The sequence below is a fragment of the Arvicola amphibius genome, chromosome 5 (assembly GCF_903992535.2).
Source record: "Arvicola amphibius chromosome 5, mArvAmp1.2, whole genome shotgun sequence".
In the NCBI taxonomy this organism is placed as follows: domain Eukaryota; kingdom Metazoa; phylum Chordata; class Mammalia; order Rodentia; family Cricetidae; genus Arvicola; species Arvicola amphibius.
Genome location: NC_052051.1, coordinates 34,666,684 through 34,691,534, shown reverse-complemented (window position 1 = coordinate 34,691,534; position 24,851 = coordinate 34,666,684). Strand labels below are relative to the sequence as shown.

At 39.4% G+C, this 24,851-nt stretch overlaps 1 protein-coding gene across 1 annotated transcript in view; it reads left to right on the top strand.

The window, feature by feature from the left end:
• The window catches only part of Macrod2 (mono-ADP ribosylhydrolase 2), a 1,850,149-nt gene that overhangs the window by 1,338,129 nt on the left and 487,169 nt on the right, over nucleotides 1–24,851 (top strand). Inside the window, exon 8 of the mRNA XM_038330425.1 lies at nucleotides 23,093–23,166. Within this exon, the coding sequence (XP_038186353.1) occupies nucleotides 23,093–23,166 (74 nt within the window). The remainder of the gene's footprint in view (nucleotides 1–23,092; nucleotides 23,167–24,851) is intronic.

Genomic DNA, 24,851 nt, shown 5'->3' with positions numbered 1-24,851 from the left:
TATTATCCCTTGGAAAAATGGCATACATACATATACACAAATTTATATGATTTTCAAAATGAGCTTAGGCCTGTGCAAAGCTGCTGTTTGAAGGTACATTGTGTATTCTAACTGTACTGCCAGCTCTCCCAGGTACATTAGCCTTCAGAACATATTTACAATGAAGGATGAGTGACTCTTTTTCAGGGGAAACTCCAGTCTTTATTTTCCACATCAGTTGCTCTTGATGATTTGAACATGCCAGACAAATGTTTGGTGCCCTTGGATGGTATTTGAGTAAATACACAGACACTCCCTGACTGTCAAAATGGCCCTAGAGTATCAGAAACATTCCTTTGTTTGTATACATGTATAGACAGGTGCATACCAAACCACATAGAGATGTATTTTAAGGACTATATCATTGCTAGAATATTGGAAAAGCACAAGCCGTACTTGTACCATATGACATTGAAGGGAGCTGAAGGGGAAAGCTTTTAGGACCAAAAGGACAGTGTAAGACATAGTGATGAAGCCCCCAGTGAATCGAGAGGTTTTTTTCTAATTAGGTACATCCTCATTGTTCCTGCCTTAAGGAAATCTCTGTGTAGTAAATGCTATCCCTGGAGAATGATAAGCTTCAGATCACTGAGGATCTCAGGGAGAACTTTATGTTCATTGTATTAAGAGAAAACTTGCCATTCTGTTGATATTCTAAGGCTTTGTAAACCCGCACAAATATTGTAATGAACTGGAATATGCTGGTTCCCGCCTGCTCACACTGATTCCTAGGCTTTGGCTCATAGTCCTTGTCACATTTAACCAGGTCTGACTTCTTCCCTGATAGAATCTGAGATTCTTAGCTATCTCAGAGTGCTCCTGTATCTTTGGATCAGTGTCAAAAGTATGGTCACTAGCAGTTGTATGGGGGTTACATTTTGTTATGACATAGTTGTGCCAGATTGATCACCCCTCTGTCATTTGTTCTTTCTCCACTGCCCTGCCTGTAGGGACCTTCCACTGGCTATAGGATCCAAGAATGTAGTCTTTGGGAAGGCTGCAAAAGTGGGAACAATTAACTAGATATTTCTTTCTTCCCTTCCTTGCCTGTTCTCCACCCTCTCCCATACTCCAGTCCCAGTTTCCGACAAAGGGGCTTTGTTTTCCCGATGGCCCCAGTCCGTGGAATAACTCCCTTCTATTTCTGCTGCATTGCTCTCCATTTCTCCCCCATCTCTCCTCTCTTTCTCCCTGGGCTTTGGTAATAGCATTTTTCCCTTGCTCCTAGGTGATAACGGTTTTGCAGCGCTCCTAATCTCTGATGCCTCACAGTACATTATTCCCTTAATCCTGTCCTCATCACTGCAGGTGGTCCCTTTATCAGATATCTACAACGAGAACATCCAAGTACAGCTTCTTTCCTACCTGTACCTTAAGAGCGATACTTTGTTTCCCCTAACCATAGCACTCATGGAATGGGAAGGAGGAGAGGCATTCATATTTAACCAATAGTGCTTAAGTAGACACCTCGGGATGCTATCACTGCCATCTTACTAGCAGACTGATTAAAATTTTATTAGTAAGAGAAACAAATCTCTCAGGTGGTGTATAAGCTAGACGTGTGGCTCACACTCCTCCTGTTTATCAGTCTATTATCTGTGTACATGGAAGCTGTATCTGCAATAGCCTGCCAAGGGGACTCCTGAATACCTCACTCCGATTCTGTCTTCTGAAATGACCAAGTGACTGATGGGTTCTTTAAACGTCAAGTTAAGACCAACAAAGTTCCTTTCAGTTGGAAAAAATGCAATTGCCAAGTAAATGCCACACAGTGTTTGTAGTGATATTTCATTTGTATTTTATTAAATAAAGCTTGCCTGAAGATCAGAGAGTAAAACAGCCTCCCTCACTGGTCAGCCTTACACCACCAGGCAGTGGTGATACATGTCTTTAGTCCCAGTAGCCACACTAGTTTGTCATAGAAACCAAGCAATGGTGGTGCGTGCCTTTAATTCCAGCACTAGAGAGGAATAAAAGACAGGAGGAGACGGCTCTCAGTCACAGTCTCATTCTGAGATTCCTGGAGGCAGGACTGCCATTTCAGACTTAGGTAGTAAGAGCCAGTGGCTGGATGCTTAGCATTTCTGGCCTTCATGTTATATGCCAATTTTTGTCTCTGGGTTTTTATTAATCGCACTACAGGTGTGTATATCCAGATACATAATATAATACAACATCTGTAAATTTTCTTCTGCCCTTAGGATATTAACTGTTCTCCTCTGTTAATTGTCTCTAGGGTGCCTCTATGCAGGCTAGATATGAATATTTCTAGTATAAACACACTTTCATAATAGAGAAAATAGGAGATATGTAAGCTATAAATGGTGCTATATAAGTTCAGTGTGACCATCCTAAAGAATTACAAACTTGTGAGATCATGAAAGTCCAAGAGCAGGACTTTTGTATTAATGTATTAAGAACCAGGTTGCCATTAAGTTGGTATAGTAAGCCCCTGTAAACTCCAGCAAGTGTTGGAGTGAAATGGAATATGCCAGCCAGTTCCTGCCTGCTTCTGCTAATTATCACCTGCTCACACCAGTTTTGGGGCTTTGGATTGCAATTAGCATCACATTTAAGCAAGTCTGGATACTTCCCTGATATAACCCAGGGTACTTGGTCATCTCTGTGTGCCTCCCTACATTTAGAGCAGTGCCTACGATTACTGTACTCTTCACTAATATTACATTGTGACAAAGAGAAAGAAGACAGAGATGAGCCAATATTGGACTTCTATTGTAAAGCTGTTCTTAGAACAAAAGGAAGCACCAACACAGAAACCTAATATTTATAAGGCAACCTACAAATAAGTGCCACATAGATTGGACATAAGATACACGGTTGCTAGAGGAATTGACTGGATTTCAGGGAGTGGCCAGACAGAAATACATTTTAAGTCCAGGCTAGCTTCTGCCCTGGAGGAAAAGTAAATTGCTTTGCTGATAGTACTGTGACCACTAAAGCACTATGATACTTGATTTATCTTTTCCCTTTTATTCTTTCCTTCCTTTCTTTCTTTCTCCTCACTTTTTTTTCATAGAAGTCTCTTTGTGTAGAGGTGATTCCTTCGATAACTGAAGTGTATTTTGAAGCATTAATCTGAATACCACAAGATAATTTATACCTCCAATAAATAAGCCAGCTTCAGATGTATTTGCGTCTCCTATGACCCCTTTGCATGTATAGGACAAACTCTAGATTAGGTGCACATTCCTTCCAGCTTTCAAAGTGCCTGGAGTACTCTTCCTAAGGCTCTTCAAGCTGTCAGAGACTGAGACCCTGGTGTGACCGAGTTTAAGATCCTCCTTAGGGGTCATTGGACTATCTCCATGTCTCATTTCTAACTGGAGACAGTGCTCACAGTGACCTAGACCTGACCTACTGCTACACTAAGACTCAGGACTTATTGCGTAAATTTTTTTGGGCTAGTAACTGAAAAAAAAATCCCAATATTTTGCCCTCTGGTAAAATAGTTTCTCCTGAAAATTGCCATTGATGTAAAAAAAAATACTGTAGTAGATGGCTTATTTAAATATAGTTTCTTTTATTAATTGATGGTTTTTAAGCTCTACATTTTTCTCTGCTACCCTTCCTGCCTCTCCCCCTCCCTTCAACCTAATTTACTCAGGAGATCTTGTCTTTTTCTACTTCCCAGTAGATTAGGTCTATGTATGTCTCTCTTAGGGTCAAGTATTTGATGGATTTTAAAAAAATTATTTGTTCTCTTATTTTTGATATTATAATATACTTACATCATTTTCCTTTTCCCTTCCTGCCCTTCAAACCTTCCAGTATACCCCCTCCTTTCTCTCTTTCAAATTTTTGTCCTCTTATTCACTGATGGATGTTAATGCATGTATTTTTATGTATATGCATATATATTCCTAAATACAACTTTCTTAATCTGTATAATGTTACTTGCATGTGTATTTGGGGGTCCAATTCTCCCCTATCCTCCCCACCATTTTCCCTTTCTAATTTCATGTACTCTTATTTTTAAACTGACAAAGTCCACTTAGTATTGCCTTACGTGCACGGGCACAGGACTTGTGGATAGTTGTTTCTCAAGGGCTGCATTCCTCAAGAAAATTGCGTGCCCCCACCCCAGGAGCCACATTCTCAATAGCTTCTCACATAGAACTTGGTGATCGCCTCTTCATCCATACTGGTATTTGGGTTGGCTCAGTCTTGCGCAAATATTATTCATAGAGTACCAGCCACTGGGACCTCAAGTGTGCAAAGCTACTGCCATGTGTGGAAAATACTGTTTCATTGAAGGATTTTCTTCTTTTTCAATCATGGAAACCTGGTAAATGTTTTGGAAGCAAACCTCATGAAAGTTCGGTCCACGTGACGGCCTAGTGTTCTTAGCTAATTTTGAGGTGTCTACACTGCACGTTCAGTAATCTATCAGTTGTCTGTCAGGCTTTCCTACTCCAGGCCGGATTCCTGCCAGGGCTTCTGCTCACAGAGATTGAGACTGCCCTTATCTACCTGTGTATCTCCGAGCACAGCGGTTTGTTTTGGGTCTCACTTCTCTGGTACATCTTGTGAGACCTGCTCAGTTCATTACTTCTCAGGACAGTGTGTGAACTGCCTTTATGTGTGCACTGGCCCCGGGAATTCTGCCCTCTTCACCATTCTCATCAAGAAGGAAAATGTAAAAGTGACACACTGGCCATCATCTTCCTGGTCTCCTCCTGACCCTTCCTTTCAGTGAGCGACCAACGAAAATGACGTAGGGTGACTTATTGAGAAGAAAAAAAAATCGGGAGTTGATGAGTGAAATAAACACATCCAACTACCTTACTTCTGTTTTAGAAAGACCTTGGGAGTGCACAGAACTTCCAACTTCTCAGAGACAATCCATCCAAGGAAACCTTTAGCATTTCTGTGGAAGTGGATATTCATTCAGCTACATGCATGGTTCAAAGATTTCCTGCCCCAGGCAACTTTTCATAGAACATTACAATCTCATGCTATCTTATGTCTGCTTACTACAATTCAAGCCAGAGAACAAACCGATTTTTGATGAGGAATATGCTCTTCTAGGATTTCATTATTCTACCACAAACCTCGTCTATGGCTCCTGGTTTTTGAAGTGCTACCATCCATTATTGAGACCAACGGCTGTGAGAACTGTGAGAAATTTGCATTTTAAAATGCTGTTTTCCCCTTTAAAATCCAGCCTCTTCATTTCTCTGTCATTCCTCCAAAGCTGAGTATCCCCCAAGTGTTTCAATGTGGTTCAGAGGAAGGATCCAGGATGTCGGATTGAGGGGACCAGGACATGCACCACTTCCAATTACATCTCTCTAGGCATTTCCAGTAGCTGGGGCTTGTGCTTAAGCAAAACTCAGAAATTCAAAAAGCTGCCAGAAAGAATGCATTATGTAGAATAGAAAAGGATCACATGTGTGGTTTATACCACAAATCTCACGGGATTGTTCAGGAACTCTATGTATATTTCAGATGATTTAAAGAAATATGTGCTATATTTCTTTATAATTATCTATGAAATATGTACTTGCTGTATATAATAATATATAAATACATTATATACATATACAGACATGTGTATACACACACACACACACACACACACACCAAAAAATTATTGAGTTGTCTCAATATATGGTATTGAGAAACCCAGAGTGTAGCAATGAAGTCTAAAGTCTAATTAGTAAGTTTGGGGGATTGGTGGTTTAGACACACACACACACACACACACACACACAGAGAGAGAGAGAGAGAGAGAGAGAGAGAGAGAGAGAAACACACACACACACACAACCTTTATACCAAAATCGAACAAATGAAAATGCCTCATTAAAATCCTCTTTCATTTATTTTTTAAATGAAACATAACATTGCATGTTCTAACATTAGGAAGGTAATCTAGAAAAAAAAAGTAAGAAACCTAAGTCTTCTTCGAAGTCTTTATATGTGGCTGTAGAACCATATTTGGCTAAAGTTCCAGTGTACCTATGCTTAAGATGTTCTTTAACTGAGTACATAGCTTCCCATCAGTTCTCCAGGTTTTATGTGCTCAGTAACATTCTGGCACCTTTGAGACTTCCCATCCCTCTCAAATTTGTAACACCATTAAGAAAATGAGTATGAGGAGAGAGGACTATACAAAGCAGTTCTGAGAAGGAAAATATGAGCTGAATTTTCAGAGCAAGCTGGCAGACTTTTTCCTGATCGAATCAGATAAGTAGGATACAGGGAAACAGAGACCAATATGGCTCACAAAGATTTCTGTTTTCAGGGAGGGGTTCATTGTCTAGTGGGTCTGAACCTGAAGACCTTTCTCTTTTTATTCCAGAGTTTCCATTAAGGCATTCCCCAATCCTTTTCCAATCCATTGATTCAAGAGGAAGAATTAATTATCTGCTTAACACTTTTATCTGAGGAATTCAGTAGGTAAAGACTAGATAAAGACATATTCCAAATATGGACAAAGATGCAGAGAGAAATATGCACTATGCTTGTCCTGTGTATCCTCAAAGGGGAGATTCAGAAACTGTTTCCCTGCATTATATTACTTTCATAAAGACTTTTCTACACTGTGAACAACTTCACAAACATGGTGTCTGAAAGCAAATAGTACATATATTTTGTTCAGAAGTCTGTGAGTTGGCTGTTCTTTGATTGGTTGGAGCTGGATTTAGCTGGCCTTACTGGATTCCTACTTCTGTGATGGCATGGGTCTGCTCCACCTGTCTCATTGTAGTACCAGTCTGGAAAGGCAGTGACTGCCAAAATTATAGTCTTTATATGCCAGCAAGAATGTCAGGCCTGGCCGGGCGGTGGTGGCGCACGCCTTTAATCCCAGCACTCGGGAGGCAGAGGCAGGCGGATCTCTGTGAGTTCGAGGCCAGCCTGGTCTACAAGAGCTAGTTCCAGGCCAGGCTCTAAAAAAGCTGCAGAGAAACCCTGTCTCAAAAAAAAAAAAAAAAAAAAAAAAGAATGTCAGGCCTGGCTGGGCAGTGGTGATGCATGCCTTCAATCCCAGCACTTGGGAGGCAAAGGTAGGTGGATTGCTGTGTGTTTGAGGCCAGCCTGGTCTACAGAGTGAGTTCTAGGATAGCCAGAGTGGTTACACAGAGGAAACCCTGTTTCAAAAAAAAAAAAAAAAAAAGAAAAAGAAAGAAAGGAAAGAATATCAGGTTTATATCTATTCATAGACTACTGGCCAGAGGCTATCACATGGTCAACTCAGCATCAGCAGAAAGAGAAAGAGAAATAGACTCCATCAAAAGGGAAGGCTTTGCCAAGTCAGAGAGCCAAGGGACCTGATGACTGAGGAGAGTTGTTCACCCAGCAACATCAGAAGTCAATCTACCCAAAGTAGATGTCACTCATATGTCAAACTCAACATTGTTTCCTCAGATACAATGCTGAAGTCTTTGGGACTCCAAACTTGATTACTTTCAGAATCTCTTTGAAACTGATTATCAGGGTGGTGTTCTCCAGCATCTTTTGATTACAGCATCTAACATATTTTCATAACAACCTTAGTCTCTGTCTCATTCAGCAAAAGGATGTCTGCTCTTGTACCAAGAGTAGAAGCTTGCCAACTAGACCAGACCTCCAAAAGCAAGTATTATTTAGCTATCAGAAAAGCTACTCAGAAGGACCTCAGGACAGAGATTGATATAGCTATGCTCTATCTCAAGATTGAAACCTGAAGAAAATAAATGGATTCTTTATTTCAGCATCCTCCTTGGGGAACTTGGAGCCTGGGAAGCTTTCAGAATACGCATGAAATTTTAAGTTCAATTTACAAACTCAGACCTTCAAGGAACTTGATTAATCACTGAAGAACGAAAGCCAATAATCAGGAGGGGACTGAATGCTGCCTGGCTTTCTCCCATAGTGGAATAGTCACGGTTGTCACAGCAAAATCACTGAGGATAGTACTCAGCAAGACTGCACTGGGGAACCTTGGTATTGTCTGTGCAGGTTAGAATACAAGAGCTTACTACAACAGAAGTGGATTACATGCCCAAGAGTCAGTGGAAAACAAGATACAAGTCCAGGAGTCAGCTGTTATATCCCCAAGCAGTCAATTTTCCCAGGTGGTACTTGTTGGTCTTGCCAAGGTCTCTTGTGTGAAGAATGTAGGCTGACAAGTACCAGAGGGGAGCACAGAGCTCATTTCCTGCCTCTAGTAAGACTGATTTCCAAGAGCAATGCTGGGTGCTACATATCTTCACAGCATGCTGGGGCAGGCAGATCTTCCTCAAGTTTCCAGTTGTGACATGGTACTTTATTTTGCTTTGAGCAAAGTAGAAAATAAACAAGAGGTTAGGGAATGAGAAAGGAGGATGGGGAAGATTTCTGCCTCATAAGATTGCTTTCTCCACAGAAGGAAAAAAAAAAAGCAAACGGGTCAGACATTTAGGACCATAAAATGACTTTGAGGGACAAGGTGAGGAGTTTGGATTTGTATCCATGAGTGCAGAGGAAGCTGATGTAGAGCCCCAGCATGGTCCTGATGTGATAAACTTAGTCGAGAGAACTGGTGCTTCCAGGACCTTGTGTTGTTGAATTCCATGGTTCAAATGGCATCAAACACAGCTTCACCTCCTAGTCGATTCCCATCAGTCTTTTCTACTCAGATGTGATATTCTCAGTGAGTTCCTGATTACCCTTGTAAGAAAAATGTGCTTTAACAAAAGAGACATTTTAGAAAATCCCATTCCAGGAGAATCTGTGAGATCGTTTAGCTCCTTACTCAGGAGACTTGTCCAGGGGTGGGAGAAACAGCTTGCAGAGAATAGAATTTGTTTCACGAACCATTTCTCTTATTATTATAATTCCTTAGGCAAAAGATGATTTTTAAAATACCCTTAGAAATAGATACCAGGGTACATAAGTTTAAAAAGTTGATGAAGCTTGTCAAAATTGGAACCTTGTGTCCCATAAAAAATATGCTCTTCCTTGTTACCCCTTTTGCAGAGAAGAAAAAAAGGCAACTTGAAAGGAAGACATGATGTTTAACCACTTTTTAAATAGATGAAAGAGAACGTAACCCATGTCTGGGGCAGGATATTATAGGAGTTAAAATGTATCATTTCCTTCTCACGCATGATGTCAAACGAAATGAAATAATGGGTCAGAAGTGATGAAGATGATAAGAAGTACAAAATCGCTCATCTTCCTCTTTATATTCCAACTCATTTTAGAGCTCCTGATAGAGAAATCTGCACTACGTTTAACAAAGTACAAGGTGGTTGAGGACCACGGAGAAGGGGGCCATAATAAACCCCAGGCATTCTACCGAGAGCCAGCGGTCACTAGAGCAATGCTGCCTGAGCAGCAAGGGGGACTCATTCCATCAGAATGCTCATCTTTTCTGACTTGCGCAGGTATGAGAGAGAGGACTCTGCAAGGAAGCCTGACCTGATTGCGCAGGGGCCACTACATGGAGAAGAAGGTAGCATGTGGCTTCTGACTCTGACCTGTGCGACAGCCTGGGCCTAATGCTCTGCAACAAATACCCTGACATACTAGCCCCAAATCTGATGGTCTTCTTTGGTATTGGAAGTGCTGAGCACCTGGACTAGAGCCTCTAACTCAGAGACTTCATGGGATACACTATCCTTTTCACAGAGCGCCAGGGAGTGGTAGACATGAGTAGCATGTGTTTAAGTGGAATCAAGTCAGGCAAGCCCACCGGGCAGTGGTGACACATGCCTTTAATCCTGACACTTGGAAGGCAGAAGCAGGTGAATCTCTGTGATCTCGAGGCCAGCTTGATCTACAGAGCAGGTTCCAGGATAATTGGGGCTATGCAGAGAAATACTGTTTAGAAAAACCAAAAAAGAAAAAAAAGAAAGAAAGAAAGAAAGGAGAAGAGAAGAGAAGAGAAGAGAAGAGAAGAGAAGAGAAGAGAAGAGAAGAGAAGAGAAGAGAAGAGAAGAGAAAAGCAGTCTTTTGAATGGACCCATGAATTCTCTTCTATAAATGAGAATGACTACATGTATCTTCAAGGGAATTTTGAGTTTATGATGTTTTATGAGGTCACTAGAGTTAGGGTAAAAGAGAGGGCATATGTGATCTTATTTCATTGTATATAGACATGAAATTTGTAAGAATGTCAGTTTTACAAAACTAAACAAAGAAATAAATAAAACTACCAGTTTTGCTATTCTGCCCATGAAAGTATAATCAAGCTCTTCTAGGAGACCAAGAGACACACACACACTGTCCATTCTAAGAGGTAAAGAATAGGTCTGCTCTTCACATAGCAGACTGAGCCCTCACTGGCAGAAGGAAGACATCACCCCTCAAGGTATATTTGGCAGCCCAAAATCAAGCTAGTGTCCAGAAGAGAGTCTGAGCCAAGAGGCTACATGTAGAGCGTTGTTAATACCTGTCATGGTTTTCCAACTCATCAACAAGTTTTATTTTGTCCATATACTTAGACTTTTAAAAACTCTGTCTTCTCCTTTTAAACAGTGGCTAAAACCATGTTGTAACACCTCATTTTTGCCTCTGTGACAGTCTTCTGCATGCCCAAGGAAAGTCAATGACACCTTCTTTAGCATTCTGCTACCGTGCTCTCCTCAGTCACAGGGGTCAGTATCACTCTTATTACTTCACCTGTTTTATCTTTTGTGAAACTCAGCCTCAGCCAGAATTGTCTGAGTGGCCGCTCTAGCAATTGCTTAACGGTGAGGCTCCTTCAGCTCATTTCTCTCAAGTAATTTGATTTCATCTGCTGTCAGAATTGCTTCTGTGGGCTGGAAGAGGCCCGGGGAGAGATTGAGAAAAGCAGCTCAAAGATGAAACCCAAAATGTATTGCCCTCTACGTCCACATGGTTTTCATACCCTTCATCATATCCCTCCTCCAGTCTCCCCATCCCACCCAGGAAAAGTGTGCAAGTGTGTGTGTGCAGAAATTAGTGAAAGATGAAAACAAGACTTACTCTATTATCTATTTTCATTTTAGCTCAAAAGTGTATGTATCTCAAACCATTACACCCACCATTAGTGTTTACACTAAGGTAGAAAAATAATGTGGTTATTTCTAAACTCGTATGTGAAATACAATTTTGCACCCATAGACACCCGTGTTCAGTTGTCAGCATTTCCATCTACCAGGATTCAGCCTTTCTTCTCATTTAGAATAGTCAAGAGTTTACATTAATGCACCAAGTCCTTTATTCAACACTTAATATGTTTGAGTTTGTGGGTGGCAAATATTAATATCAACAACATCAACAACAATAATAAGTATCACCATGATTTCCCCACTTGTGACTTGGCAGGAAAAGAGATCTGAGGTTCTATGTGAATTTAAAACTTATAACTGAAGGGAATTTGATTTTTGGTTGACCATTTCTTTCTTTTTTTTTTTTTTTTGGAGACAGGGTTTCTCTGCAGCTTTTTTAGAGCCTGTCCTGGAACTAGCTCTTGTAGACCAGGCTGGCCTCGAACTCACAGAGATCCGCCTGCCTCTGCCTCCCAAGTGCTGGGATTAAAGGCGCGCGCCATTACCGCCCGGCTTGGTTGACTATTTTTTCTGGGACATTATGGCATCCTGAAGGACAATTGGTAAACCAGGGTTTTTAAAAAATCTAAGTATATAGTCAGTGGGATAACTACTTTTTATGTGTAGCATATACAAATAATTTATAATATTTCATCATTCCTTTGGATCGGGTGCTTCTGTATCAGATAGAATCAGGGTAATTAACTAAGCCTTTTAATTTGAAAACCCTTACCAATTGCTCAGGTTTGTGAACACATCCTTGTATTGGTTGACTCATTGCCTTCTTACCAAGACAAGGAAGGTATTCACAGTTTAAGTAGTGGAAGTCCTGATTCCAATGGGACAGTGTGGTGCTCTTGCTACATTGTCTCCTAGAACCACTAGATTACACTGTTATGGACACAATAGCAAGACTGACAGATTTTATTTATTTATTTATTTGTTTATTTATTGTTTGCTTGTTTTTTCAATTTCTATTCTTGCAAATTCCACCCAAAATTTCTGTTCCTAGGCCCAATAGAGGGTTTGGAGTGATGCTCTAAAGGAGGCTTTGGGTAGACTGAATGGTATATTGAGTTAATGGACTTACAAAGCGGCTTAATTAGACTTTCTATTATGCTATGTTTCATTTTTATTTATGTTTTACAGAAAGGGCATGTTTGAAATATTGATCTAAGATATTACCATATTCCTTTCTGCAATATGGTAAGCAGAAATGAAAGACAGACTGTCCTTTTCAAAGTTAATCTGTTGTTTTTAACTCAAGAAATGACAGCTGGCAAAGTAAGTCCTATGTCACCCTAAGTAAATCCTATTAGAGGAACATGACCAAGGTTTAAGGGAACATGGATACATTTAGGAGACAAATTTTAGTTTCTGCTAGAAAAGGTAAAGCTATCAGACAGTGATCAATATGAGCAAACAAAAATTAAACTAGTTAGTACATTTCCTACAGAAAACTTGAAATCAGATTCACTGTATTCATGTTGAAAATATCTTAAGCTTTTGACAGCACTAGCAAGTAGTCCAGAGATAGAGTAGAATCATGTCCTCATTGTGGTTTCTTCCTCCAGTGGATTTTGATGCCGATAACATCAGTTAAGCACTCGAGTCAGAAGGAAAATGTCCATCAAATGGACCACGTGATGTGTGGTGGATGGAAACACTGCAAACCCAACAGACTGTCTTATCACTTCTCTCTTTCGTTTCAAGTGCTCTTGACTTAACAACCCACCTGCTTTGTACTGAGAAAGGGGACTTGTCTTATTCTCAAGTTATAGAAAATACTGATGGTCTAAAGCTTTCTTTAATATCTTTACTTATAGTCAAAATATAATTACAAAGAGCATCATGACACATGAATACGTTTTTAGGCTTTTTGAGACAGTGTCTTGTTATGTAGCTTAAACTGGCCTTAAATATAATTCACATGATCTCAGGCACCCAAAAGTTGATTTACCAGCATGGCTGGTCATGAGTTTATTATTTTAAATGCTCATATTTTTTCTGATGGGAGTGTAAATTATAAGATATTTTAAAAACCTCCTTAGCAAGACTGATCAGAGTCTAACAGACAAAACAACAGCTCCACTTCATAGGATCAAGCAATGATGTGTACCAAAACATTGCATCATTTATCACAACCTCCAACCCAAATGATCAGCCCAAAAGTTCATCCGTGCTATAATGGATTAACACATTGTGCTATGCTCATATAATGAAATGGGATATGCCAATGCAATATATTATATTAGTATTGTTATATGCAGAAGCTGGGAGAAGTCACACAGGAACAATGATGAACAAAATGTAGACTTGACACAGGTACATATTCATTTGTAATGATAGAAGTCAGAATAGCTAGACACAGACAGGGACTCAGAAAAGGCAACTTTGTAAAGTGCTGGAAATACTTTTTTCTCTTGAGTTGAGTAATAATGTGTGTGTATATATATGTAAATAAATGTAAAAATTCAGCAAGTATTTTTAACACAAAAGTAAGTAAAAATAAAAAATCACTTACAGCCAGCTCCTGTGTTTACAACACACATTAACTTTAACCATCTGCCCTCTTGAGAAGAGAGCTAAACTGTAGAATGTTAGCAGGGGCACAGATTCTCTCCACACCTGGGCACACACACTCATAACTCCCTGCATGACTGGCCCTAAATTATTAACAGCTTGTTCAGCCTCAGTGACCCTCCTCCTTGGAAGAGACTTTCTCTGTCATCTCATTCAGTGGCTATTCTGAAGCCTGGTTGCAACCTCCTCTCTGGGCTGCCTTATTCTGAGCCTGTGAACAAAAGCCCCCCTGATGAGGACATACTGTGACCTCAGGCTGCAAATCTTGCTGTCTCTGGGAACCTATTCCCAGGCTAAAACAAACCTTGTATATTCATTCATCTTTCAGCTAGGAGCCGTGTTTCCTTCTATGTAGCATCTCGGGGTTATTTTTATTTTTTCCTGCATGAAACAAATGTGTAAATACAATTACTTTGAGCACCTTCTCAGCATCCCCCACCCTGTGCTCAAAAGGCTCAGCCTTTTCTGCCACGTATACTAAGACTGCAAGTCTACAATCCATCCATTCATCCATCATCTATTCAATGACCATCTTATGTGCACCGCTAAGGAGTCAGGTATCCAATGAAACAAAAGCCAGATGTGCTACCTGCTTTGTCTGGGCGGATTATACATCACATTTGTTTTTACAGAAACAGATGTAGAAATGCATAGGCTAATGCTCTAAGAGGATGGTAAGTGGTGCCATGAAAACATTAAATAAGGGGCTATGATGCTTTTAATAAGAATCACCTCCATAGGCACATGCATTTGAATTTTCAGTCATCAGGGAATTGAATCCTTTGAAAAGATTAGAAAGATTACTAAGCGTAAGTTTATTGGAAGAAGCATATCACTGGGGATGGGCCTTGAGGTTTTCAAAAGTCCATGCCAGGCCAGAATCTATTTCTGCCTTCTGCTGGTGTATCAGAAGATAGCTCTCAGCTATTTACCCAGCTTTTACCTGCATGCTGCCATCCTTCCTACCACAATGACAATAGAATAAAGGTGAGGACCCAGAGAGGGAACCATGTTGTAAGAGGTTAGGCATCTTACAATAGTTGTAAAGAAAGTCAATTGGTCTCATCTTGTAAATCATGGGATTCATATCAGTGGATAGTGGGCATCTCACTGTCTTGCTGACAATTTAATCTAGTTTTCTGGAGACTAACCACTTGAATGGGTGCCATAGGTAACTGGGATTCAGATCTAGGTGTCTGTAGATGTCTGTGTAAGAGCCAACAAACTTCAGTGCCCTTCATTCAGTAAATGAAATCATCTAAATACAGTAACTGTATACAGACTACTATCTCCAAATATAACCTGTTATGGAGACAGAGCCTAGAAAATTCTGAATTCTTAAAAGCTTATTCTTAGAGGTCCAGATTTTATGTTTAACACTTTATATTTAATTAATCTCCTATTAATTGTCCCCATTCTCATTACTATAGCATTTCTAACTTCTGTCGAATGGAAAATAATAGGTGACATATGATTATAAGAAGGACCAAACATTGTAGATCACTATGGTCTCCTTCAACAACTTCCTGGGGCTGTAAATCTTTTCATAAAGAGACTGTATGTCCATTAACCCCAACTCTAATTCTCACTCTACCTTGTGTCCTAAGAATACCTCTTCTTCTATATTAATATAAGATTAGGAGTTTTATTCATTTTAGCCTCTAAATTTACTCTTTTCTATAATCAGAAAGATCATCAAACTCAAAAGATGCATTAATTGGAGCTCACTGGGCTGCAGTTCAAACATATATACATATTATATATGTATATATATATATATATATATATATAATTACATTAGCCATTATCCTCTTATCTAACCTACTAATAATATACTTTTTTCTCACTAATTGATGTCCAATTTATGTATGTATGACCTATTTTACCCACATGACTCTTAGCCCTAATAGAATTCATTTCCACATTAGTAGAAACATGAATACCTTTGACTTAAGGAGAATTATAATGAGTTTAGGGACCCAATGTTTAATATGTTGCAGTCTCTTGCATTGTCTTTTTCCTCATAGCAGAATATACTGTTATAATAAATACCATAGAAACAATCATTATCCTAGAACAGCTCACAAGCCCCACTCCCTAAAAATTGCCACCTTAAATCTTGTAGTGAAAGCATCCTTTCTTTAGTCACAGTATGCTTATTAATATGAAAAATAACATTCCCTATATTGGATCAACTTATTAACTATTTAAACTATTTCAACTATTTAAAAATTGCCATTAGCACTATGTATTTGATACATTTCTCCATCCATCACAATTTTCCCACAACAAACAACTGTTGACAGAATTAGTTTGATACAGTAAATAATTGCAGTTTGAACACCCTTGTTTATAAAAGTGTAACTAGAGCCCTGACTCGAAATTAAAAGACGTCTCTTCTGACACATCCTACAATCAGGTCAGTTAGTTAAGGTATCAAACTCACATACTCCAAAATACCAGTTTGTATCTTTTCTATACTAATATAACCTCTGGTTTGTGCCTTCATAACAGCCACATTTTTTTTTTCAGGATCCTTGACCACCATATTCAGCTCTCACAACCAACATGAATGAGATTAGAAATAAATGTATTAGGAATCATCCCAATTCTTATTCATAAACCTAGCCCACACTCAGCAGAAGAGGCAACCAGACAACAGTATTAATATTTGTGTAATAGTCAAGAGAATTAGTTCCTACATTCAGAACAATGAATACTCAAAATAATATTTGTGGGTTTATTAATATTGTGACATTAATTTTTCTGATGAAGAGGAGGCCTTTCTCCTCCATTCCTCTTCTGAATAACAACAGCTGTAGAAAGTATTTCCTTAATGGAAAAATTATTGCTTTTATTAGGACAAAAATCCATACCTACTACTGTTTTATCCCAATATCATTATGTACTGACTGTTCTCTAGTTTTCAGCTCTTCAATTTCATCCATCCTGATTGGCAGTTGAAAAAAGTACAAACTCAAATATAAAATTTCCAGCCTACCTATTTGTTGCTCACACAGAATAGTAGCCACAATCACATCACCATGTCACCTTATTTTTAGTCTGTTAAGTTATGCCATACTAATCATCTCAATAGTTTTTAACTCTTTGTATTAATTCTAAGGTTTCAACATCATCACTTACCCATCTATGAAACAAAGATCCTCTAATGATTTTACATACTCTTAACAATTCTTTCAGACAGTTTCCCCTAAGAAATAATGAAAAATAATGTGGACATCCTCAAGAAGAATTGGCAATGATGCTTTAAGAGAGCTAGAACTGGTCACTTGAATGGCTATCTTTGTAAGGCTGTAGGAAGACTAGTCTTCCTGAATGAAGCAGGTGCAGATAGAATCCTGGTGGGGTGAATACACTTTTGTTTTGTAGTACCAAAAGTTTTATTGTTGGCTATTCTTTTCTGCTTGGTCGTTAAGACCATGTAGCTAAACCCAAATTAACCTTTGTCTTTTTTGCTGATGAGTTTAGGTGACTCATGGACGTTTAGGATCCCTGGGCTCCTTTAAACTGTCCTCTTTTGGGTACTCCACCTGTTTGGATGATTCCCATCTTGCTGACCATATAGCTTCCGTGGGGGATGTTTTTCCTTGATCTCCTCACTTTATAGAAAATGCCATCAGCTCAAACACAATCCCCACAAACTTCTGCGAAAAAAGACAGACAACGTTCTGGAGCCACAGGTCCCATTTAGAATGATCCCATCATGTTCTGGGTCCTGATGAACTTTGGAGTGCCAGAGACAAAGTATTGGCGATCCTTCTAGTCATTTGTCCTCATGAGTTTAGACCTCTAGTCTTTGGGTGTCAAGCACCCAGGACAACTTCAGCAGTCTGAACGAGAAAGTAATCATATTTCAGTTTAAACTTTTGTTTAACATTTCAACAAACTTGGACAAAACAATTGGATTTTTAAAGTAGGTCTTTGCGAAGACTCCAGCTTTAGGTATTTAAATGCTTGATAAACTCAGCGAAAAATATAAATACTTTAATAAACCATAAACTCAGTATCTTTAAAACCGGTTCTGGTCAATATTAGTCAAAGCAGAACATCTGTTAAATGGCAGTTAAATGACATGTACACATTTACACACACACAAACACACATACACACACACACATACACAAAATCACACGGGGGGGGGCACAGAGAGCAAGCACCTGGAGGTCCTAGTGAAGCCACGCCTTAACTAAGACCCACCTCTTAAAGATGATTGGCTAATAAAGTTCCCCATCAACCCATTTTGGCCGAAGAGCCTCCAGGAACTTGGCACTTATCTGCCTTTCCTCCTGCCTTACCCCCCACACACACACACACAACACCCACCCCATCCCACCCCCTGCTCCATTTGAATCAGGCTTTCTTCTGGCTTCCTTGAGAATGGTATGGAGAGAATGACAGGAAGCCAGGCACTGTGTGGAGGGGAGAGGAAGTGTTACTGTCTTAAGAACTCTCAAGAAAGAAGGTGTTTACATGACATACCATAGCCTGCCCCTTTCCCTGGAGGGAGGAAACCCGGGAGAGAATGAAAACACAAAAGGAATAGAGACTTCTTGCTTCCTCAGGAAGACAGAGAAAGGGAGCAAGGAAGAAGACAGAGAGTTAAAGCTCAGAGACTTCATTTTACCCAAAGAAATCTTAGCCCAAGTGTAGCCACTGGAGTTTAAGCAAATGAATGCTTTTACAGACTTGGGGGTAGAGGTGCACATTTATGGGTTAAAGACTTAAGGAAAACAAAACAAAAAGAAGCCAGGAATAGAATAGCAGTTAGAGAACAGACAAAGAAAGTGAAAGCCTACCCTACTATTGATTGTGGTCCACCTTTGTCATCCACAGAAGCTTCTTTAACCTTCTTAGATGGGCAACCTATCAGCATGGGTGAGGCTAGTGCAGCCAGCTAAAAAGGAATATAGGAAAACATAGACACAGAGAAACGTCATTGGGCCTTTACGATGACTTGATGAGTACAGGTCTTTGAGACCAAGCCTGATAATTCAAGTTCAATCTCCTAAACCCACATGCTGGAGACAAGTGACTCCTGCAATTTTTGTCCTCTGACATGTAACAAATATGTGCATGTAACATACATGTGCACTCACACATGATGGAGCCAGACACAGAAAGAAAGAAACAGACACACGGACAGAGACAAACAGAAGGAAATTATTGAAGTACACTATCTAAAGGCAGTAGGCAAGTTCCTAGAGGGGCTATCATGACTTAGAAGTGTTGGAAGTCTTTTGCAGTAGTTGAATAGGAAGTTACTTACTTCTTACTTTGTTGGCCATTTGCTCAGGGTCAATATTTGAATAGATGGCTTGGCATCTTACTTTTTCCTTGAGCAGTAAAGTTTATAGCCTAAGTTGTTTTTCTTGAGACTGGCTATTTGTACAAGGGCTATAGCTCATTAGAAGTCACACTACAGAGGAATGCATAATATATCCTAAGTCACCATGGTCTGAGCACCAAATAGTCTGGCCTACTAGTTATAGTATGGGAATTTTGTTAATAATTTATCATCTTTTATCTTTACACAAATTACACGACCATGTAAGAAAACACAGTAAAAAGCACCCAGTAAGGTTCTATTTAAGCAAGTAGCAATATAAGGAGAGATGAGCCTTAAGAAGCAGAAAGGAGCCAGGGCATCCAGAAGTGTTGACGCTGATTAATGGGGACTAGCATGAGTAGAGAGGACACATCAAATGCTTGTAGAGAGGCATAGCTAAGAAAGCAGCCAAGAAAGCTAAATAGGAAACAGGCTTTGGGCATTTCACTCCATAACCTTAGATTGAAAATGTTACATCGAGGTCCAGTGTGTGACCTAAGAAGGGGCAATCTGGAATGGAGGACGTTGATTTTGAAGATGAACAGGTCAAGTACATGACAACTGGGTATTTGGTGGGTCACAGTCTTGGGTGTTGACATCAGTCAGGGATGCAGAGACCCCTGAGATCATGATGAAAACCATAACTCTATGCCAGAGGCTTTGATGTATGTGAGAGAGCGACCAAGGGGTCAGGGATAATTGAGAACTTACCATGGTTGCTATGGTTCTGTAAGAACTTGTCTAATTTCATCTGTGGGGAATTATGTCTTCTAAAGGTGAGCATTAATACAGATGGCCATTGCAATTGAATGTGATGACAGTATTTATTAGATATCTCTACCCCTATAATTTTATCTTTTGAGTAATTACTAAATATACCTTGACGTTGGAGAAGAATTTCTTGAGAAGAGAATAAGCAGAGAAAAATAAGACAAGTCTGTAAGGGGTACCTGAGGCCACTAGAAGGGTAACACAGACAAAGAGCTTATGCCATTGTTTGGCTGTTTAGACTCAGAGAAAGGCACTGCCATAGCCAGCAAGCCATGAGGAAGACAGGTTGTGGTTTTGTGCTGGAGCGTGTTGAGGGAAGTGTGGCTACAGATGCCAGTGTTCCACTCAGGGAAAGGAGGACTGAACAAGACCCCTGCGTAACTCCATAGTGGCAAATCCACAGCCTACTTCCCTTTTGAAGCCCCATGTACTCACCCTGCTTTTTTTTAATCTCCTTTACTTTCCCTGTCTATTTCATTAGTCCCTTGACACTGGCTGTTTACTTCTAAGGACAATGTTTCTTCCATGGCTCCTTTGAGTGTCTATCCCCCAAACGTCTGTCATTTCCTGCCTAGTCCGTTCATCTGTGTTTTCCCACCCTACTCTATTCATTTTGCTGTTTTGTGGCTCTATATTTACTCATTTATTTCCTTCCCTAGACTTTGGACTTTTCTTGGACAGGATCTTGTAAAAAGTTTCTAGAAAACAACTCATTTTTGGTTCAAGGAGAGTTTGTTTAATAGACTAACTATTTTTAAATTAGCGACTTCTTTGATTTTAATTTTAAAAGTCTTATATTACAAAGCATTCATTTAAAGAAAATAAACTCTAAATGTTACATAGGGATTTACAAGTACTTGAAGCAGGGTGGCACTTTTCATATTCCAGAGGTTTCCACCTTTTATAAATTAAAGTACATGGATCTTGGTCCTGTGTCCTTGGCCCCCATCTTCCTAATGTAATTTCTAGCAAAGCCTGCAGAAAACCAATCAGAAAAGCAATATTAGTTTTCAAATGCTTGCAAGTGAGGGCACTGCAGTTGTTGCTCATCTTTCCCACCAAAGGCTACCAAGATCAAGATGTCAGCCTAAACACTGCCATGTGTATTTGCCACCAGAGGAATTCTCCACATAGCAACACCTCTCTTTCTTTGCCAAGTCAGACAAATGCACAAGAGACCCTGAATAGAAGGCTTCCAACACACATTCTAGCAGTTAATGCTGAAACTGGCCAAGGTAGAATGTAGAAATAGAAGGCATCTCACAGACAATGTAGCAGTCAATGCTGAAACTGGCTAAGATTGACTGTAGGAAGAAAGCTAGATGTAAGAACTTGGCAATAGCAAGCATTTTATTGACATATATAAGGGGAAAAAAAGGAACCTTGGAAGAACTGGTTAGAAAGAAGAGGCTACTAAAGAAGGTGGTATGGGATTCCCCTTTGTATGCTGTGAATATGATTGGTTAATTAATAAAGAAAACTGGCTTGGCCTGATAGAGGAAAAGAATAGAGGTAAGCAGGGAAAACTAAACTGAATCCTGGGAGAAATGAGGTGGAGTCAGAGAGAAGCCATGGAGCATCTGGAGACAGATGCTGGAACTTTAGCCAGTAAACCACAGCCTGGTGGTGATACACAGATTAATAGAAATGTGTTAAGTTAATATGTAAGTGTTAGTTATTAAGAAGCTAGAGCTAATGGGCCAAGAAGTGATTTAATTAATATATTTTCTGTGTGGTTATTTTGGGTCTGAGCAGCTGGGAACCAACAAGTGGCCTCTTGCTACAAGACGGTGTGTTGGAAAATTCAGAAGGAGAATCTGATGGTAGTGGGATTCAGAAAAGACAGTAGCTTTGGGAGGAGCATTGATGGGTACAGAATATATTTAGGTATCATTAAAGTACTCTGGAGACAGTGATGATTGTGAAACTTTATTATAAACAGTAACAACCACTCAATTGTGTACTTGCAGATAATTTTAAACAGTAAAAAACAGAAAAATGAGAGATATAGGGCCATGGAAATCCAAAAAGTTAGGGCTAATAGGAACGAGATTGATACTTGATGATTAAGGAACCAGTGTAGAACTTAAAAGGCATTTCTACAATATTTAGTCCCTCCTGTCTCCTCCTCAACAGCATCAGAGAAATTCGAGTCTGCAGGTTACTCCTTCTACTTCTGTTGGACAATGGAATGATTCTGGTGGTCTCGGGATATGCCCAGGTCACATTAGCTAAACAATCATACTGGTGTGCGTTTGATATTCCAAACGTGTGTGTTCATGCAGAGATGACACACAACTCTGTGACTTCTGCTACTGTGGTAAATCAAACCATACTAGAAGGGCAGTTTAGTTGATGTGATTTTCATCCCAGACATTATCTGTAGTGCTGGAATCACCAAGTAGAGCTGAAATCACCATCTTCGACTACTGATAATAGATTTCTGCCATGTGTATAGCTATTTGGGATGTCATCTGCTTACTTTGTGGCAGTTCCCTGATAGAACATTGAACTAATGATTCCACACCAACCACATTTTTTCTCTGGGCCACATTTACTGGGATTTAAAGCTGAAGAGGCATAGCAAACACAAAACAAACTCAATGCTTTGGAGGTTGCTTTTTTGTTTGTTTGTTTGTTTTCTTGTCTCATAATGCTTCACCTGGGCATTATTTTCTTTTTTTCCCCTTTATATTACAGGTTGTTCATTTATATATTATGGTGTCCATTTTTGTACTTTTGTGGGATTTCTCTGCTTACCAATGTGTGTCTCTCTGTCCATATGTGTTTCTTGCGTTTTTTATTTGGCTTTTTGTTTTTTCCAATTCAGGTTTGTTTTTATATTGTCCTATTTTATTATTATTTTTAGATGCCTCTTTATTTTCTAATGGGAGAGAGAGAGAGAGAGAGAGAGAGAGAGAGAGAGAGAGAGAGAGAGAGAGAGAAAGAAAGAATGTGGAGTTGGGTGGGTGGAGTGGATCTTGGAGGGGGGAAATGTAATTAGAATACATTGTATGAAAAAAGTCTATTTTCAATTACAAAAAAAACTGAGGCGAAGAGTAAACTTTGATCTGAGCACTACTGGGAAGAATAAAGTACACTATAAGCTATTAAGTATATGTGAATGCTGTTGATATCTTTATTAAATCCTTCTCTTTTTTGAAACTGGAACAGAGCTAGTCTTATACCATGTTTTATATCCATGTAAAATTTATCACCACGGGCCTTATTTTACTTGCTTGTTGAATGCAATACTATGTAAAATAAGATCAATACATTCTTAAGCCTTGGTTGACTTCTGTATCCCTTCCTTGATTTATTTATTTGCTTTCTTATGCTCTTTATTTAGGTTTTCCAAATGAGCCTGCTGCAGTCATTGCCCTAGACACAATTAAGGAATGGCTGGCCAAGAATCACCAGGAGGTAAGAGAACCAACATAAGAAACATTCCCGACCCTGTGATTTGATCCTATGTTAAAATGCCTGTGGATAAACAGCATCAGTATCAACCAGACCTGGTTCTTATGTCAGTTATGCCATTCAACTTTTCTTCATTGTGGGTTACACAGGATTAAATATTTTCATCGAATCATTCGACTGAGGTAGATATAACACAAGTTTGGTGGAGAAGATGAGCTGGGAGAGCAGACTCCTTGTGCCTTCTACTTCTCTTTGCGTCTTCCAGGCAGTATGGTATGTGTGAGAAGGAGTTTGGAATGGATTTCCTAATGATTCTTGATTCTTCCCATGCTGTTTTCCTTAGACAACCTGCTTTGTCTTTGTTGTCAGGGGACTGTGGCATAAAGCAATGTCTGTTAGCAGGCTCCATCTTTACTTATAACTCGGCCTTTTCCTGATGTGACTTCTAGGTATGGGACTGCAATAGGACTACATCATTGTTAACTAGGCTGTTATGGCCAGGAATTTTTTTCCCGTTTTTAATGCGAAATGAAACGCTTTCATCTCATCTCCATTTCTCCTCATTTAGTAAAGTCTATGGACTATGCTGGGACATGCTGAGTGATAAGCAAGAGAATTTAAATAAATACAGCTGATACAGGAAGTCATACACTCTAGAGGTTTGTCCATTCACTCTCAAAACAGCAAGGGGATTTCAGGCAAGGCCTTGTGTGCTTTCCTCTGTTTAGAGAGTAATTAAATTATTGATTTTTGCTTTCATTCATGATTGTGAATTTAGCTTTCTCTTTGGGAAGGAGACAGACTATTTGGAAATGGCTGAGTACGGAAATGGACTGTGAACGTTTCCTGCTGAGGACCGGCTTTGTTCTTCTGTGTATGTAAAGAAACAGTGGTGTCATCTTCCAATTGCTGCGATTTCAACATTCCATAACCAGATATAAATACTCTTAACCTCTAGTAGAAGTAAAAATTGTATGGCCAGATAGGTACAGTTTGCTGTCTGCTCTTCCTTCTCTACAAATGTGAAATGTGTGGGGACTATGACGTCAGTTTCGATGATACTTGCCTCTACAAGGAAAAGTAAAACAAGAGAATAATACATTCAACCTATAAACGTCTTATCTCTCCACAGTCTTTTGGGGGTATTTGGGGTAGTTACTGCCATGATCTCCCTTTTATAGCAACAAAAAGTTCGATAAGATGCTCAAGTGCCAGGAGTCACAGAGATTGGTCTCTCATCTCAGGTCTCACAGCCATTCCTCACTTTAATATCATTGAAGCCAAAGAAAGAAGTTGAGTTCCTTTGAACTCACTTATCATCCACATATGTCTTTGTCATAGAAAATGTTCCTTACAATGATATCTTTTTTTTTTTTTGCAGAAAAAAAAATGCATAACGCTACCTGTAACCTTCCTTTCTGTTGAATGATAATTCTAGAATATAGAGACTGGAGAAAGTTCATATTTGTCATCTTGACCTATGATTACAAGTGCCATAAACACCTCCTATTGAGAAACTGATGATGAAGAGTAACACATACCACTGATGTATACAGCTCACTTACAAATTATAGTGACTGTTTCAAGAGTTATTTTCTAAAAAAAAAAAAAAAAAATTCTTGGTGCCTCCTACTGACTTCTCTTGCCTAGTCTCTCTTTGAGCCTACTGTAGTCAGACTTTCTTGACC